Below are 18016 nucleotides of genomic sequence, written 5' to 3' on the forward strand. Positions count from 1 at the left end.
TGGCCAAATTCATTTTGTATACCAATGTTCCTAGAATAAATCCAGCCTTATGAAGAAATAATAGGCTGTCTTATTATCCATTCAATGTATTTTAATATGAAAACTCTACATTATCGTTTTTATCTATTATTTATAGAGTGCAAGAGTAAAACATGGCAATGTTCAATGCAAACATGACAGGAACAGCCTCTGCCTCTGGGGATGGAGAATCAAAGACAGGTAAACAGGATCAGCCCCAACCCCAAACCAGGTGACTTGGTCCCTCTTGCTGTACTAATGTGGGGTATGACTAGAATAAAGCAGACTCTCCCTGCTAAGGTCTGACCATGTTCTATGTCAGCGATGTGACTACTGAGATGCTTGGTCCTGTTATCCATTAAGCCCAGACAAGGTTAGGCTCAAAACCCAAGGATAAAAAAGAAACACACTGGTATATGGACTGTTCTGATAAATAATAAGTCCTTTTTACTAAAAGTAGGAAACAGTTAATAAATTAACAATTAAAGGAAAATACAACCTCGCCACATTCAGAGATGAAACTAAATGAAATCTCTCTAACCCAATAATTCAACATTTTTATAAAGTTGTTTTGTTTTGTTTTTTATCACAGGATCTGGCTTCTAACACTGTGCCTAGCACATAACAGGTATTCAAGAAATACTTATTTTTATTTCCACACACTATTTTTATCCATTTATAAATATGGTTCTTGTTTCTGCTACTTCAGAGAAGAAATAACAATCCAGGGAGCTGAATGAATGATTTAAAATCATAAGGGCCCCTCCCAGATGAGGGAGGCCTGAGAGGGAAATGGGGTGAGCAAACCTGTACTGGGCCTCACACTGCCACGTGGTTTAGGACATTCAGTAGGTGCTCAAAAAGTACTGATGGATGGAGAGCCCACTTTTCCCCTGTGCAAGCAAATACAAGAATTTACATTATATTCAGGCTTTTTCCATAAACTGCACTTCCATGGAAAGTAATCTCCCCCCATTCCAGCGAACGAGGATCTGAGGTAGAAAAGGCAGAAATCCCATTTTCCTCTGAAGAAAACGGAGATCAGCCCATGCTCCTGTGAAAATGGAAACAGACCCACATGTAGGAGGGGCATGGGATTGTTTCACTGGTCCACTCTAAATTTTACAGCAGGACCCCAGCTCAAGTCTGAAACTCTGTGTTGAATCTAACAGGAGAAACTTAACAGAGTCCTACTGAAATAAAGTCCTAAGTTAGGTCTAAACCCAAAAAGCAAAATAAAACCGGTGGAGATGCGCCAGGTCATGAATGTTAGGACCTCATGCCCCATGCGTCCTCCTCAGTTGATTGGCTCATTTTTAGCCTCCTCTTTCTTGAGCCCCGAAACCAACTATGTCTTCCATCTGTAATGTGAGAATTTGCTGGCCTTGAAACTGTAAGACCAAATTGTTGAGCTGAATTATACTGCATTTTTATACAGATTTTTTTTGAGGGGACTTCTATGTCCTTATATACCAGAGGGTGTATATGGTACAGTCTCTACGTTACCTGTGAATATAAAGTAAAGTTAACTAACAGGCTGAGTAGTTTCAGGCAACAGAAGGAAGAAAAAAATCATCTATGGGGAATGAAGAAGCCCTCTATAAGAGAAGAGACTTAAGATAAAGTTTGAAAAGGTCAGATGGAAAAAAAAAAAAAAAAGAGGCATTATAAGGCATAATCTTGGGGGATTTCACTGGTTTCCAGAACCACAGAATGGTTATTACAGCCTGCAGCACATTTTATCAGGAAAGGGACTGAATAAGGGACAGCAGGAAAAAATAAAAAAGAGTTTGTTCGGTGAGGATAAATTGAAGGTTCTGATGACACGTCTTCAGAGACAGACTGCATGTAGTCTAGTGAATGGAATTTAGACCTTTTGCCAAAACAAAGGAAGTATCCCAGATTGTCATTAGATTATAGAAGAATCACAAGTATAAACGTGTGTGTGAGTGTGTGTGTGTGTGTGAGTGTGTGTGTGTGTGTGTGTGTGTGTTTACTGGGCTCTCCCATAAGCTACCAGTTGCACATATTAATCAAAGAGCACCACCCTCCATCCACTTTTCTATTACCTGTCCGACTTGGTGCCAATTTCCTTTCTCCTCCCCAACACCCTCTGCCTCACTGTTCTTCCTTAAGATATGGGATGGGGATTTGTCAAAGTCAATGAGCACTTTATTATAGTGAGAACACTCCGTAATGAACAATTCAGCAATTTAATGAGATTCTGTAGATCTGTCTCCAGCCTGTCCATCAAGTTTCACTTTTATAAAGCACCCTGACACTAATCCTCTGGCATACCCAATCTTCACCCTGGACTGAATATTAGATTCTTCCATGCTATATTGCATTACTAGTATAACCTCAGCAAAAATGATGAACTTAACTATACTTGAGGCAATATAGCTGGTCTGATTTGATTTTTCTCTATTGGGTTGAGTATGAGGGAATTACTTATTTACTAAGATAAAGCAAAAACAGTTTCTTATTGCCTGCTGAATGTCTAAACTGACCATGTTGATGTGAGCGTTTTAATTCTTTCTTGAAGACTTGGTATAAAAAAAAACACTGCATGCAGCCAATAGCACTTTTAAAAATTCTACATTATAATATTAATAATCATTACAGATGCAAGTATAATAACTCTTAACTGTCCATCTCTGCCGGTGCCTTCACCATGCCACAGAAAGAGACAGAAGCCACCAGGATGGTTGGCTTAGATCTCCATTCACTTAGAAACAAATGCAGAATTCATTCCAACTCTTTCTTTTCCCTTTGGGAAATGAAAAAAAAAAAACTGGCAATTTCCCACTTTGAATTGACTGAAAAATTCTGATGGTTTGTGTTTATAGAGAGAAAAACAAATAATTAAAATTTATACCAAAAACTCATCCTCACCAATACTTTTTTAAAATCCTTATCCAAGGATATTTTTCCATTTATCTTCAGACAGAGGGGGAGAGAGAGAAATATCGAAGTGAGAGAGACACATTGATTGGTTGCCTCCCGCATGACCCCACATGACCTCAACTAGGGCCAGGGACTGAACCACAACTGAGGTAAAAGCTCTTGACCAGAATGGAACCCGTGACTCTCCAGTCTACGGGCTGATGCTCCAACTGCTGAGCCAAACTGGCCAGAGTTCTCACCAATACATTTGACCTCTGTCTGAACTAACATTATGAGAAATATCTAAGAAGCAGGAAAAAAAAAAATCTATAGCTTGTTTTTGTTTCCTGATATTCTGTTTTTCAAGGCAGTGTGGAATACTGTGAAAATGAGACAGGTGTCAGCAGACTTGGACTTGAAGTCTTGCTCTGCTCTGTAACCTTGAGTAAGGCACTGAAGCCTCATTTTGCTCATCTGTTAGGATGGGGTGATAAGAGTCATCCTTCGGGACTATTGTAATAAGTCAGTTAAGTTTGAAAAGAGCTCGGGTCTGGAAAGCCCTCAGTACACCACATGTGTCATTACCCTCACTGGTCGAAGCAACATGAAGAGAGAAGTTGTTGATTAAAGTAATGCAGAGAAAGAAATAAGGAAGAAAGACATCAGAAAAAAATATTAATCTGCAGTGTCATATACTGGATAATTCACAGCTACCTCTGATTCTGTTTGGGCCAGAATGAGTTCTCTCCGAGTGCTATTTGATAAGATACCAGAAATTCACTGCTTCATCAGTCGTTAGGAGACTTCATATGTTCCCATATATAGTCTGTATATGAATATTTTTCAAATGATCATGAAAATTTGAAGGTATGATGCCCTACAAGGAACAATACATCTGGCCAGGGGTTCAGAGAGTGAGACAGACAGTGTAAGATGAAAAGGGAAGATGGGTTCTGACTGTTTCCCAAAGACACCATGTAGATTGTTTAAGGATAGTCACTGGGGATAATCAGAGAAGGATGTAAATTGAATAATCAATTCGGAAACACAAAACATCCTCCTGTCCCCTAGACAAAGGATATTCTAAAGGATACCACAACAGGGCCTAGGAAAACAGCAATGGATGCAGAATGAACTACGGAGGGAGATTTTCCCACTGCAGTGCAAGAAGAGTTCCATTTCATTAAAAGTCTCAGTTGCTCTCCGCTGCAACTAAGAAATGTTTCTGGCCCTGGCTAGTTTGGCTCAGCGGTTAGAGTGTCAGCCCACGGGCCGGAGAGTCCGGGTTTGGTTCCTGCTAAGGGCACGTACCTCGGTTGCAGTTTGTCCCCAGCCCCCGTTGGGGTCGTGTGGGTGGCAGCCACTCGAAGTGTCTCTCTCATACTGATGTTTCTCTCTCTCTCTCTCCTCCTCCTCGTCTCCCTCCCGCTTTATCTGAAGATACATGCAAAAATGTCCTTGGATGAGGATAAAAAAAAAAAAAAAAAAAAAGAAATGTTTCTGAACTATTTACAGGAAAGCCCAGAATGTATTCTGATTCCACTGATCTTAAAACTAAGTAGCACTTGACCATTCATTCTTCTCATACTCAGTTTAAGAAAATATTTTATCGGGAGGAAAAAAACCCTTTGACTTGGAGTTTGGGGAAGTCGTGGGAGGGTCTGGGGATTCCCTGAGCTAAGCTGAGCTGGCTAAGGCCTCCAGGCTGCAACAGCTGGTGTTCTCCAATCACTTGTCGGTGGTGGGAGCATGGCTTCAGAGACTTCGAGTCCAGCGAGGACCAAACCAAACCAAACAGTTCCCGCTGTTCCTCAGTTCTTTAACTTACAATCGTTCCACGCCCTCTCCACACCCAAAGAGACCCACGCAGAGCGCCCTTACCTGCCAGATCTGCTCCTCACTCAGGGAGGTCAGGCGGTCGCTCTTCAGGACCTCCTGGAGCAGGCAATAGGGGAGCGTTAGAACGTCTTCGGGGCGGCTCTTCAGGAGTTCAGAGAGGTGCTTCACTAAGAAATCGATCACTGCCTTCTCCAACAAAGTGAGGTTAAAGAGGTCAGCGAGTCTGTACAGATCCAAGTAATTAAAGATATTTAATTCCTGGGTGCCAAAAAAATAAAAATGGAAAAAAAAAAAAGATCTCTTAGAAACCAATCCAAGAAAGAGTAGGCAAGAAATTCAGATCGACTCAGTAAGGTTCGCATAATTGAAGTGGGACACCCAGACCTGCACTCCATTGAGAATGTGCAAAAACAAGCCCCAGAACCTCAATTATAAGGCTATTCTAACTGCTATTCTCAAATTCACCATTTCTGCTCATGTGGTCCCTCTTAAAAGCTATATATTTAAAGACAAACAACAGGATTGAAAGGGGCTTCTGGTTTCACTGAGTGAGATGATACTTTGCAACTCTGTAGAAACATTTATCAATGAAGACAATTTTCCTACCCTTACCATGTTTTACAGCTCTTTGCTAAGTTTTTCCACTAAAGGGAAGGTAAAATGGGAGCCATGAGGAGATCACACCTGCTGTATGAAGACAGACTAACTCCCTTTTCCCAGAACTTCAAATTAGGTACATCTTTGAGTAAAAATAATTCATCCTGACTGAATGAAATTGAAACACAGATATTTACACGTCAGGTCTCAGGAAATGGACTCTCACAGAAAATATTCCCATTCTCAATAATTCTATATTGAATCCACATAAGATTCATACTTGTTCTTTGTTGTGTTTTTATTAGCCTCAGACAACAACTCCTTTTCAAAGAGTTTCTGTAAGCAGTGCATCATTTGGGGGGATTTTGCTTGTCCCTACAAGTTCTCCAACTCATAACCAGGACTCTAAAATCATGCCCCAGAGAGCCATGACCCCTTGGGCAGCTCTGCCTTGTAACCGCAGGAATCGAAATGGGCACACAGGCTTGTTGATAGAAAACTTACCTATTACAAGTTGAATGAGAGAGGGCTGTGTCCTAGCTTGCCCTAATTTTTAACTTGTAATTATTAATATGTGAGCAATATTTTCCAATAGTTTAAGAAATTCAGAATACAACACAGTACAATAAAACACAACACAATACAACACAACACATCAGATAGCTATTTTACTCCACTGACCTGTTTAAGTAATTTTAACATACTTTCCCCCTTTTCTAATTATCTAAAAGTATCAATATATCTTTCTAAAATATTATATTTCATTTCAATGTATTTATTTCAATACTTGAAAGGTTAAAGGAAAATGTTCTAGATCTGTGCTGTCCAGCGTAGTGGCCACTAGCTACACGTGGCTACTGAGCAGTGAAATGAAGCAAGTCTGATTCGAGATGTGCTGTGTTAAATATAAACCGAAAACAAGAAGGAAAACAGAATATAAAATATGTCATTAATAATTTTTAGCCCTGGCTGGTTTTCTCAGTGGTTAGAGTGTCGGCCTGCGGTCCCGAGAGACCCAGGTTCGGTTCCCACTAAGGGCACGTACCTCAGTTGCAGTTTGTCCCCGGCTCTGGTTGGGTCATGTGGGTGGCAGCCACTCGAGGTGTCCCTTTCACGTCAATGTTTCTCTCTCTCTCTCTCTCTCCCCCACCCCCATCTGAACAAAAAAATAAAAAAATGCCCTCGGGTGAGGATAAAAATAATAATAATAATTTTTATATTGATTATAGGTTGAAATAATATAATTCTGGATATGGTAAGCTTACTGTATTACCATTATTAATTTCACCTGTTCCTTTTACTTTTTTTACGTGCAGCTAATAGAACATTTAAATTACATATGTGGCTTCCATCATGTTTCTATTAGACATTATAATAAAATGTATAATAAAGATATTGTAAAAACAGCTCTCCAAGTAACAGCTACATCATCACCACAGCTACCTGATTAATTTTTTTTACTTTAGATTTTGTGTCTTTTGGTGGGAGATGACACTTTAATTATATTCCTAATAGGAGTCAAGCTCGATGTCAGGAATCAGCCATAAGAGACTGGTGCTTAATAGCTCTGTTTGCCAACACAATTGAAAAGGAATAAATGCTTCTTTAAAGTAACGGTTACCACAGATGAGCACTAAAATCCATTGCTATGCAAATATAAGGGTCTGCTCATAGCTATTTAATCAAAATAGCCAGGCTTCTCATTCAGCAGATTTTATCAAAGGAATACTGAAGATTTTGACTTCAGCACCGATTTTTTCAAGTGATATTTAAACTTGTTTTCCAAATCTTACTTTTTAGGATTGGCAAATTCTACTCTGGTTGGAAAGGAGGTGTAACCCTTCCATAGAGAGCTTCATAGCAAACTTCGGGACCATCTCCCCTGGATGAAGAAGTTATTTCTGGTCAGTATATATATGAAGCAAGTGTAATTGCTTCAGGGCCCTGGATATGATTTCAGTGTCCCAGTAAATTACTACTCTGATGTCCCCTGGAATCTGATGAGTGGGTGGGTGGGTTTGGTGTCAGTGCCTTTCAGGTACCCAGGTGCATGGCCAAGACCTGGCTCAAGGTCCGGAGGCAGCGCCTGGCAGCACCACACAGAGAGGAGCATGTGTAGAAGCAGAAACGACCGAGCTCTGCAAAGTAAGCGGTGGAGAGGCACAGCTCAGGAACAGGGTTTTCCCACTTGTTCTCCCACAAAGGTGTATACAACTGAGAGTCTGGGACTGTAGTGTGTAGCAGCGACCAAATATTCTTTCTTAAGCATCTTTATATACAGATACTGAGTTTCTTCTGATTAGATGCCTGCACTCAAAAGCAGGCCAATTCAAAACTCTGGAGAGCCAGATAATTAATTTAACTTAATTAGGGGTTAAAATTGATTAACAAAACAGAAAGCTTTTCCTTGAGAATCAGTAACAAGTCAAAGATGTGCACTCTCACCACTCTTATTCAACAGAGTTCTGGAAGTCCTAGCCAGAGCAATCAGCAAGAGAAAGAAATAAAAGGCATCCAAATTGGGAAGGAAGAAGTAAAAGTGTCACTTTTTAAAGAAGACATGATTCACCCTGGCTGGTTTGGCTCAGCGGTTAGAGCGTCGGCCTGCGGTCCAGAGAGACCCTGGTTCGGTTCCCGTTAAAGAAGACATGATTCTTTATATAGAAAACCCTAAAGACTCCACCAAAATACTATTAGAAACAATAAACAAGTATAGAAAATTTGCAAGATACAAAAGTCCACCGCTTTCCTATATGCTAACAATGAAACTTCAGAAAAATGAAAAAACAAAACAACAAAACAACCAATTCCTTTTGCATTTGCAACTAAAATTATAAAATACCTAGGAATAAACTTAACAAAGGATGCGAAGGACCGATATTCTGAAAATTACAAAGCATTATTAAAAAAGATTTAAAGCCCTGGCTGATTTGGTTCAGCGGTTAGAGCGTCGGCCTGCGGTCCTGAGAGACCCGGGTTCGGTTCCCGCTAAGGGCGCATACCTCGGTTGCAGTTTGTCCCCGGCCCTGGTCGGTTGTGCGGGTGGCAGCCACTCGATGTGTTCCTTTCACATCGATGTTTCTCTCTCTCTCTGTGTTCCTCTCTCTCCCTCCCACTCTACCTGAACAAAAAATGGAAAAATGTCCTCGGGTGAGGATAAAAAATAAAAAAAATAAATAAATAAAAGAGATTTAAAAAGACACAATGAAATGGAAAGCTATTCCGTGTTTATGGATTAGAAGAATCAACATAGTTAAAATGGCCATAATACCCAGAGCAATATACAGATTTAATGAAATCTCCATCAAAATCCCAATGTCATTTAAAAAGCAGACAGAACAAAAAATCATCAGATTTATATGGAACCACAAAAGACACCAATAGCCAAAGCAATCCTGAGAAAAAAGAATGAAGGAGGATCATACTACCGGAGTTCAAATTATACTACAGAGCTATGATAATCAAAATAGCATGATATTGGCAGTAAAACAGACACACAGACCAATGGAACAGAATTGAGAGCCCAGAAATTAAACCACATGTATATAAGCAAATAATTTTTGATACAGGAACCAAAAATACACAGTGCTGGGAAAACTGAAAAGGCACATGCAAAAAAATGAAACTAGATTACAGTTTGCCACTATACAAAAATTAATCCTAAATGGATCAAAGAACTAAATATAAGATCTGTAACAATAGATAGAAGAAAACATAGGTACTGAACTTATGGACCTTGGTCTTTGAGAACATTTTATTAATTTGACTCCAAAGGCAAGGGAAGTAAAGCCAAAAGTAAATGAATGGGACTATATTAAACTAAAAAGCTTCTGCAGAGCAAAAGAAACTAACAACAAAACAAAAAGGCAACCAACCAAATGGGAAAAGATATTTGCAGACAACAGCTCCAATAAAGGATTAATATAAAAAATATATATATATATATAAAGAATGCATATAACTCAACACCAAACAAACAAACAATCCAATTAAAAAATGGGCAGAGGACCTAAACAGACTCTCTCCCAAGAAGACATACAAATGGCCAACAGATACATGAAAAGACGTTCAACTTCACTAGCTATTAGGGAAATGCAAATCAAAACTACAATGAGAGCCCTGGCCGGTTTGGCTCAGCGGTTAGAGCGTCAGCCTGCGGTCCACAGAGACCCGGGTTCGGTTCCCGCTAAGGGCATGTACCTTGGCTGCAGTTTGTCCCCGGCCCTGGTTGGGTCGTGTGGGTGGCGGCCACTCGATGTGTCCCTTTCACATCGATATTTCTCTCTCTTCCTCTCTCTCCTTCCCGCTCTATCTGAGTGAAAAATGGAAAAATGTCCTCGGGTGAGGATTAAAAAAAAACAAAAAAACTGCAATGAGATACCTCCACATATTTGTTTGAATGGCTATTATTGACAAGACAAGTAATAACAAGTGTTGGGGAAGTTGTGGAGAAAGGAACCCCCATTCACTGTTGGTGGAAAGGTAAACTGGTGCGGCCACTATGGAAAACAGTATGATAGTTCCTCAAAAAATTAAGAATAGAGTTATATGACCTAGCAATCCTTCTTCTGGGTATATACCCAAAAAACTTGAGAACATGTATTCACAAAGATTTATGCACCCCTATGTCCACTGCAGCATTATTCATGGTGGGCAAGACATGGAAACAACCAAAGTGTCCTTCGATAGAGTACTGGATATATACTATGGAATACTACTCAGCCATAAGAAAAGATTAAATATTTCATGTGCAACAACATGGATGGGTCTTGAGAATATTATATTAAGCAAAATGAGTCAGTTAGAAAAAGCCAATATGTGGGATATAAAACTGAAAGCAACAAATTGGAACAAACAAGAAAAACAAACACAAACTCATAGAGACAACAGTATGATGGTTACCAGAAGGAAGGGGGTGGGGGTAGTGAAGGGTAAGGAGGGTCAAATGTTTGGTGACAGAGGAAGATTTGACTTTGAGTGGTGGTCACATAATGCAATATACAGATTATGTATCACAGAACTGTACGCTTGAAACCTAATAAATTTAATTTTAAAAAAAAATTGTGCTTCTTTTCTGCTGTGTTTCTTTGGGGCGTGCATTACAGAACAGGATTGTGCTGGGATTGCAGGGAGAATGTTCCCCAAAGACGAAGCAGCATATGCACAATTCTTATGGATGAGGAATCACGTTTCCATGGTCTGGCTGACCCTCCTGTCTAAGTGAGTGACCCCTCTCCTCTCCATTTCACCCTCCAGCACAGGACTTCATTTTATTCTCTTACCATTCACCACTATCTGTAATTATCTTCTGCATTTATCTGCCTACTTATTTATAATGGGTTTATCCCCAGCCCCCCAAAATGATGTCCTATGGGAGAAAGGACCAGCCTGTTTTCTTCACTGTTGTATTAGTGCCTAAAACAGTGCCAGGCACATGGTAGGAGCTCCAGCAACACTTGAATGAATGAACCCATTTCACCTTTTCAGCTTCCTTGGTTCAGGTCAAACTGGTCAAGTCCTCCTTTGAGCCTCAGCTTGCCCTCCGCAGATTTCTGGCACAGCAGCTGGCACCGTCAGCACCCTTTGAGTACAGATCTCTCTCCCACCACTATTCTAAGCTCCTTGGTCCCAAGGACTGTAATGGATCCTGGTATCTAACAGGGAGCAGATGCTCAATATGTGTGAGTTTGATGATAGAATGACCATGAGCTTTTTCTGTTACTTATAACTAAGCAAAACCAGAACTGGTCATGTCTTTCCAACATGCCTGTTCAATTCTGAACATCATCCAGATCAGGCCATTTTCCTTCCTGATTGGCCTCCCTTGCTGGGCTTCATCCATATACATAAAAAGACAATGCCAGTGGCCATTCAGTTTTCCAAGTGGAAAAATCAGTAATAGTGACTTGAGTTGAAAGTGTTAACAGACAATTATAATGTAACAGCTCTACTGTGAAAAAAACAAAATCAATCTATTCAAATGTTTTGAAGTTCAAGAGAGAATTATTTCCTCTATCAATTGGCTATTCAGATCAAAGTACCTTTTCAAATGATACTTTGTCCTAATTATGAGACTGTCTCTGTTCTCTCACATTCTGTGACTTAAAAACCTAAGTACAAGGGTAGAGGCAATAGTTTTGAATGAAAATTATAGTTTAGCAACAAAAAACTCTCTTGAGTAAAAGGAAAATATTTTTTTCTAAAAAGGTTTCATATCTATCACACATTTCCATTTGAAATTTACTTTCTATTCAGAATTATGGTGCACGTATTGTTGTTCTTTGGGGAATCTTTTGAAATAGTACCTATTTTCCTTTGGTTTAGGGCTATTTGGCTTCTCTCCTCCCTTCTATTTGTTTCTTACAGTGTGAATGACAAGTTAAAACAGCAGAAGAAGAGCCATAATATGTGTCCCCAAATACCGTACTAGCCATGGAATAAACACCAGATTTCCAAGTGCATTAATTCTTAAACCACATATATTCCCTAAATTTAGTCTTTCTGTGTGATCTATTCCCCTAATTAAATCATTAAAATAGTTATTCCCCAGATTAACTACTGAACACGGTAGGGAAAAGAATGCAAATACTGTCTTCTTTTGGGTTATATTCAAATGTAATTACATTTGTGAGGCCAATTATCAGGTGGTGAGCACGTGAGTGCGAGCAGTAGGGCAGTTAGGGGCTGTGGGTGAGCCCTGGGCCCTCCCACCACTCTCTCCGTACCAGGGGAGGCAGCAAGAGAATGACAGGTGTGGCCTTTGGATGTCCCCTGGCAGGGTTCTCTTCTGTAGCAGTGAGTGGCCACTATATTAGCAGGTGTCTCTCAACATCTCAATTAAGCAAGTACTGATAATTAATGACCAAAGTTCATACAAGACATTATTTGATAAGTTAGAGCAGATTTAATCCTGAATGGGAGAAGAATGTGTAGCCTTACAGCTGGGGTCTACATATTCACTGCACACAGCCCACAGCCTAGCTTACATATACAACAGCCAAGAGATGAGTCTTGGCGTGTGCTAATGATGGTACAAGCCGAGAATCAGCACATTTCTAACACATTGTCTATCTTTGTTTCAGGCACATCCATGTATCCCCTGGGCTCTCAGTACCCTTGTCCATCCAGCACTGTAGTCTAATTATAGCCCTGACACAGGAATTATACAGAACACAGAAAACATCTGATGTCTTATGATTGCATCTACTGTAGACTGCCCCAACATCTGCCCCACAAATACCCTTCCTCAAAAGAAGTCCTCATTAAACTAAAAAGATGTGGAAGTCAGATCTACATGCTTCAATTGAATACTAGGAGGCCCTTGCAAAACAGGGCCTTAAGAACCCCTATTTCTCTTGCCACTCCATCTAAATCTGAGAACATGATTAACTTGTGAACTAAAAAGATGCATCATCGACCTGTACTGTCAACACTGAAAACTGCAACTTCTGTTCAAGATCTCTCAAGGTGGCTTGGCCAGTGTGGCTCAGTGGTTGAGCATCGACCCATGCACCAAGAGGTCGCAAGTTTGATTCCCAGTCAGGGCACATGCCCAGGTTGTGGGCCAGATCCCAAGTGGGGGGCAGGCAGGAGGCGGCTAATCAATGTTCTCTCTCATCGATGTTTCTATCTCTCTCTCCCTCTCCCTTCCTCTCTCTCTAAAATCAATGGAATAAAAAGAAAAAAGATCTCTCAAGGTATAAACAAAAGCAACGCCATTTTGATTTCCTGAACTTTCCCCCTAAAAGATGACCAATAATCAGGATTCTAGATTTTTCTGGGTAATAATACTCGACAGATGCAACTATTTTAACAATACTGTGTTTCACCATTATAATATGACCTTTCATTTCCAATTATTGATGCCCTTCACTTACAAAAACTATTCCCAAATCTATTCCAAATAGCCTTATTTACACATGTCTATTGCATATAAAACCAGTATGGCTTCATTTTTTTTAAGCAATGTTAACTAAAAGCTTAATAAAACCAGACATGGTAAATACGAGGCCCTCTGTCACTGAGTGAATCCTAACACTTCCCACTTCAAGTAGGAAGTGACTTGGTCCTGTCACAAACCAAGTAAGTAAACATGTTCCTAGTAAACTAGTAAAAACGGGTTTTCTATCTTAGGCTCTTTGTACCCTTTTTGTGCAATGCCAATCATAAAATCTTTATCATAGACGGTAATTGAAAACTATTTGTTGGATAATGACATTTTAAAAGTAACACTTTCTTAAGTTTTTTTTTTTTTTAAATAAAGCACACCCATGACTTCAAATGGGAAGAGGAAAGGACAGTTGGTTATTGATATGGTTTTACAATCGGGCAAAATGAACAGATTTTCTGCAATTAACAGAAATGTGCCTCAAATACTTGATCAGAGCTTAAGAAAGTCTCTCTTGATGCTACCACACGCCAGGGTGATTAGTAAGTGTAATGGAAGAGCCATGGGTGCTGGTAGATGTATCAGGCCTAGTACCTTCCACCATGACTCTGGGTCTTCTGACTTTCATATTGGGCTTTATTTTGCTCCCCAGAATGTTGAAAAAGAACCTTACTTCTCTTGGCATTTAAAGATAACCAGGAATATAGAAACGTTCATGCTGTTTGCCAAGTGAAATTAATTGAATGCTCATAGTTTTCCTTTAAACCTTAAGGAGAACCCTGTCACAAATGGTCATTGTTCACAAAGCATTTAACAACTGATTCAATAGACTTTAAGGAACTTGTAAGAAAAGGGACGAATACTCTTCTCCTGGAAGGGGACACCCAAGATCAGAGTCCACTTGCTAAGACAGCCAGGCCACTCCAGCTGGAAGAATCAGGCCCTCTTCTGACTTCTATTTGCAGGGGCTACTTGTATCTTTTATTTCACCCTTTTCTCTAACCACTGGCAAGTGGTTTCAGATGTTTCTCCCCAGCTGTGCATAAGAGTACAGACTATCTGTACTTCTTTAGATCTTCCTCTGTCTTCACAAAGTGGCTACTTAACTAGTTTTGATTGATAGATAGTGGGTAGGTAAGGAAAAATAACAGACATTTAAACATTCAATTTTTATTGCTTTTATTTTTTAGTTTACAAGTAAACATAGATTCTCCTATTCCTCTAAAAATCTTTGAATATTTTGAAGTATTTTAAAATGTTTTAATATTTAAATAATTTGTAAAATAGTATACCCTGGCCAGTTTGGCTCAGCAGTTAGAGCGTCCCAGGTTCGGTTCCCACTAAGGGCGTGTACTTCCTTTGCACTTTGTCCCCGGCCCCAGTTGGGGTCGTGTGGGTGGCAACCACTCCATGTCTCTCTCACATCGATGTTTCTCTCTCTCTCTTCCTCCCTCTCTCCCTCCCAATCTGTCTGAAGATAAATGCAAAAATGTCCTCGGGTGAGGATAAAAAACAAAAAATAGTAAATAAGATTTTTAAGTATTTTAATATTTATCTAATTAAAACATTTAGAAGTACATGCCTAGAATGTTAGCCACGCTGGAGAAAGCGGCGGCAGTCCAAAGGGTGGAGGGAGGGGTCCATGCCTAAACTTTTCACAATCATATGCTATTTTCAGGCTACCATTCAATATCAGGTATACTGTCATCTTATTTTTTTGGTTCAGAAAAATTATAAGTGCAACTGGTTGTGCATATTTATTTGGGTTTGTAATATTACATTTTCCCTGTCTCTTTCATAAGTTGTGGGGACAAAAAACGGGCTGCATCTCTAGTTTGGAGTTATAGGGAAAGCACATGATTGGGAGCCGACCCATCTGCATGGCCTCAGAAATGGTTAACCTCTGAGTCTAATTTTCTCATAGAAAAAAGTGAAATGTGGCAAGGATTCCCCAAAATACAGGTAATGTGTCTTTCAGGTAGTAGATGCTCAACATGTGGTAGCTATCCTTACTATTATTCCCACTTAAAATTGCTATCAACAGTGCTTAAACTATAGTTCTGAATTTCTATAAATTTTTTCACTGACTGGGTGAAGGGAACAACACACTGAATGTCTGATATGGATTTTGTTTTCCTACAAGTATTAGTGAATATCATAGTTGTCACGTTGAATCATTCATTTTTTTGTGCTTAAAAAAAATAAACCTCATTAGAGATAAACAAGGAGAACAAATGAGACATAATATGGACCGTCACCGAGTATGCATGACTGTAATACACTCTGGTTCTCGGGCTCTATATTACACGGAGCAGAAAAGGCACACGGAGAAACCTAAGGATGGGGGAGCTGCATTTCTTTATGACCTTATTTGAAAGATAAACTCCTTGGAGAAATACAATTTATTCAGATTATCAAGACCCTGCTGTGCAAATCTACAGTCTGGGAGCATGCTATGGAGATCAAAAAATATTTACTTTATTCTGTTGGGTATAAAAGCTTTTAATGAATGCATAATTAAGGCAAAAAAAAAAAAAAAGTGTATACAGCTTTAGAAATTCCACTGCTGAGCCAAGCTATTAATATCCCAGGCACCATACCCAGTTGTGATTCCACCTGTTTCCTATTTGGATTACAACCTAGTTATAAATCAAGGTATTACATGACGGTACAACCTGGTGCAGCAGAAAAGGCTTGCACTCCAGGACTGGAGGCAGCAACATAAAGGGCTTTGTTGTGGTTGTGTGGGGAAGGGCTGACCCTTTGGAACGTGTCAAAACAAATAAACAAAACCCAAACCTTTTAACAGACTTGGGATGAATCATGTAGGGAAAAAATAATCACGTATATCATGTACATAAGCAGATCGGTGAGTTCTATCGATAATACTTTATATTAGAGTTGATAGGCTAAAGTCCAATTTGTATAGAAGAAAAAATGAGCAATTAATGCATTGATAGTGCCGGCCAGATTACTTGTAATGTGATAAAATAATGTAAAACCAGATAGTTAGAGATATAAAGGTATATTTGTATGTAAACATACCAGGATAACTATATGCAACTGCATATTCATATTTTGATACAAATAGGCACATGATACAATTCGATTAAACTAAAACAAAATATTAGCAGCAATTCAAAATAGACAAGAAAAAAAAACTCAGCATGCTCTAATTCTTGAAGTCTTTGAAGGCCTATTTAAATACATTTGTGCTGTATAACAGAGGAACCCTACAATTAGGTTACTAGTACATTTTCATAATCAATTGTATGCATAATATCCAAGGCTCATGAATAATTTTATATTGTTCCTTGGGAAAGTCTGTAGTAAGCTGAAAATCCAGTAGGAAGGAAGCACAGAGACACAGCCACCTCCAACAACTAATAATCCCGGCCCCAGTCACCAAGTGCTGCAAGATACTACTACAAAGTTTCCTAAAGCTGCCTCAGCATATCAGATAATTACTACTAAATTATGGATGAGGTAGAAGAAATTAATGTACACTTTTCTTTCTTTAATTGAAAATAGTCTATCTGTGCAACTAGGGCTTTAAAACTAAAATTTCAATAACTACAAGCCTTTTTTGAACTGTGAGAGGCAAAATCAGGTAAAATTAAAAAAAAAAAATAGTAATGGTGGAGTATAGAAGTAATTATGATATATTTCCTTAGCTCCGGTATACAAAGTCAGAGTGCTGAAAATCACACCAATTCTGCAGACTTTCAAAAATCTCTGTTACTCATACAGACTATTTGTCGTAATCATTATTATAAATCAGAATGAGTTCCTGGCCAGTGTGGCTCAGTGGTTGAGCATCGACCCATGCACCAAGAGGTCGCCGGTTCAATTCCTGGTCAGGGCACATGCCCAGGTTGTGGGCCTGATCCCCAGTGGAGGGCATTCAGGGGGTGGCCAATCAATGTTCTCTCTCATCGATGTTTCTCTCTCTCTCCCTCTCCCTTCTTCTCTCTCAAACCAATAAAGAAAAGAAAAAAAAAAGAATGAGGACTGGAAGGTTGTTTTTTGTTTGTTTGTTTGTTTCAAATTCATATTGTTTGGGCTTTTTATATTTTTGATGCTATGAAGGATACATAACAGCAACACTTTTATAAGTGTAAACTAAGATCTGTTCAAGTTTATCTAAATATAATGACACTTTCAAATCTAAGTATCAGTGATTTAGCAGGCAGGTAATTGAGGCGAAGCAGTGTGTCAACAGTGTCAAGAGCACTGGATCTTCATCTGCAGCCCCAGTAACACTAGCATCATGGCGAACTGGTTAGAGTGCAGATTCTCAGCTCCTCCCCAGACCTCCTGAATCAGAAACGCTGGGCTGGGGCCCAGCAGTCTGTTCTAACCAGCCATTCAGGTATACACAGTCAAGTTTAAGAACCATTAATATGGCATATGCATTTGAGTGAAGAAAGGAATGACTCTAACCTGCAGAAACATATTCTCATGGCAAAACTCACTGTTTGACCCCAGCCCCTCATCCCGACCTCTGAAGTAGCAAACATTATACTGAACACAGGCAGAGGCCAGGGTAGCTAGAGCTGAATTAATGACACAGAGATAAGCAGTCATTTTCCAGGGTCTGGGCACATGCCCCTCAATGTGCAGCAGGGAAGAGGTCTGCAGCCAGCTCTAACGGATATTTGTAGATAAGAGCGTGAGAAAGCAGATGGAAGAGAAGTCTAGGAAAGAAAGACTTCTCTTGGGAGGTGTGCATGTGATTGCAGTCTCCTAGTAAGTAATAACTTATGTGTTTCTTTACTTAAACAAATT

General features: G+C 39.5%; 1 protein-coding gene across 1 annotated transcript in view; it reads right to left on the minus strand.

Annotated features, from left to right (window-relative positions):
• The window catches only part of KLHL32 (kelch like family member 32), a 185667-nt gene that overhangs the window by 48498 nt on the left and 119153 nt on the right, over positions 1 to 18016 (minus strand). The window contains exon 6 of the mRNA XM_036248513.1: positions 4786 to 5001. Within this exon, the coding sequence (XP_036104406.1) occupies positions 4786 to 5001 (216 nt within the window). The remainder of the gene's footprint in view (positions 1 to 4785; positions 5002 to 18016) is intronic.

Source organism: Molossus molossus, unplaced genomic scaffold (assembly GCF_014108415.1).
Source record: "Molossus molossus isolate mMolMol1 unplaced genomic scaffold, mMolMol1.p scaffold_m16_p_8, whole genome shotgun sequence".
In the NCBI taxonomy this organism is placed as follows: domain Eukaryota; kingdom Metazoa; phylum Chordata; class Mammalia; order Chiroptera; family Molossidae; genus Molossus; species Molossus molossus.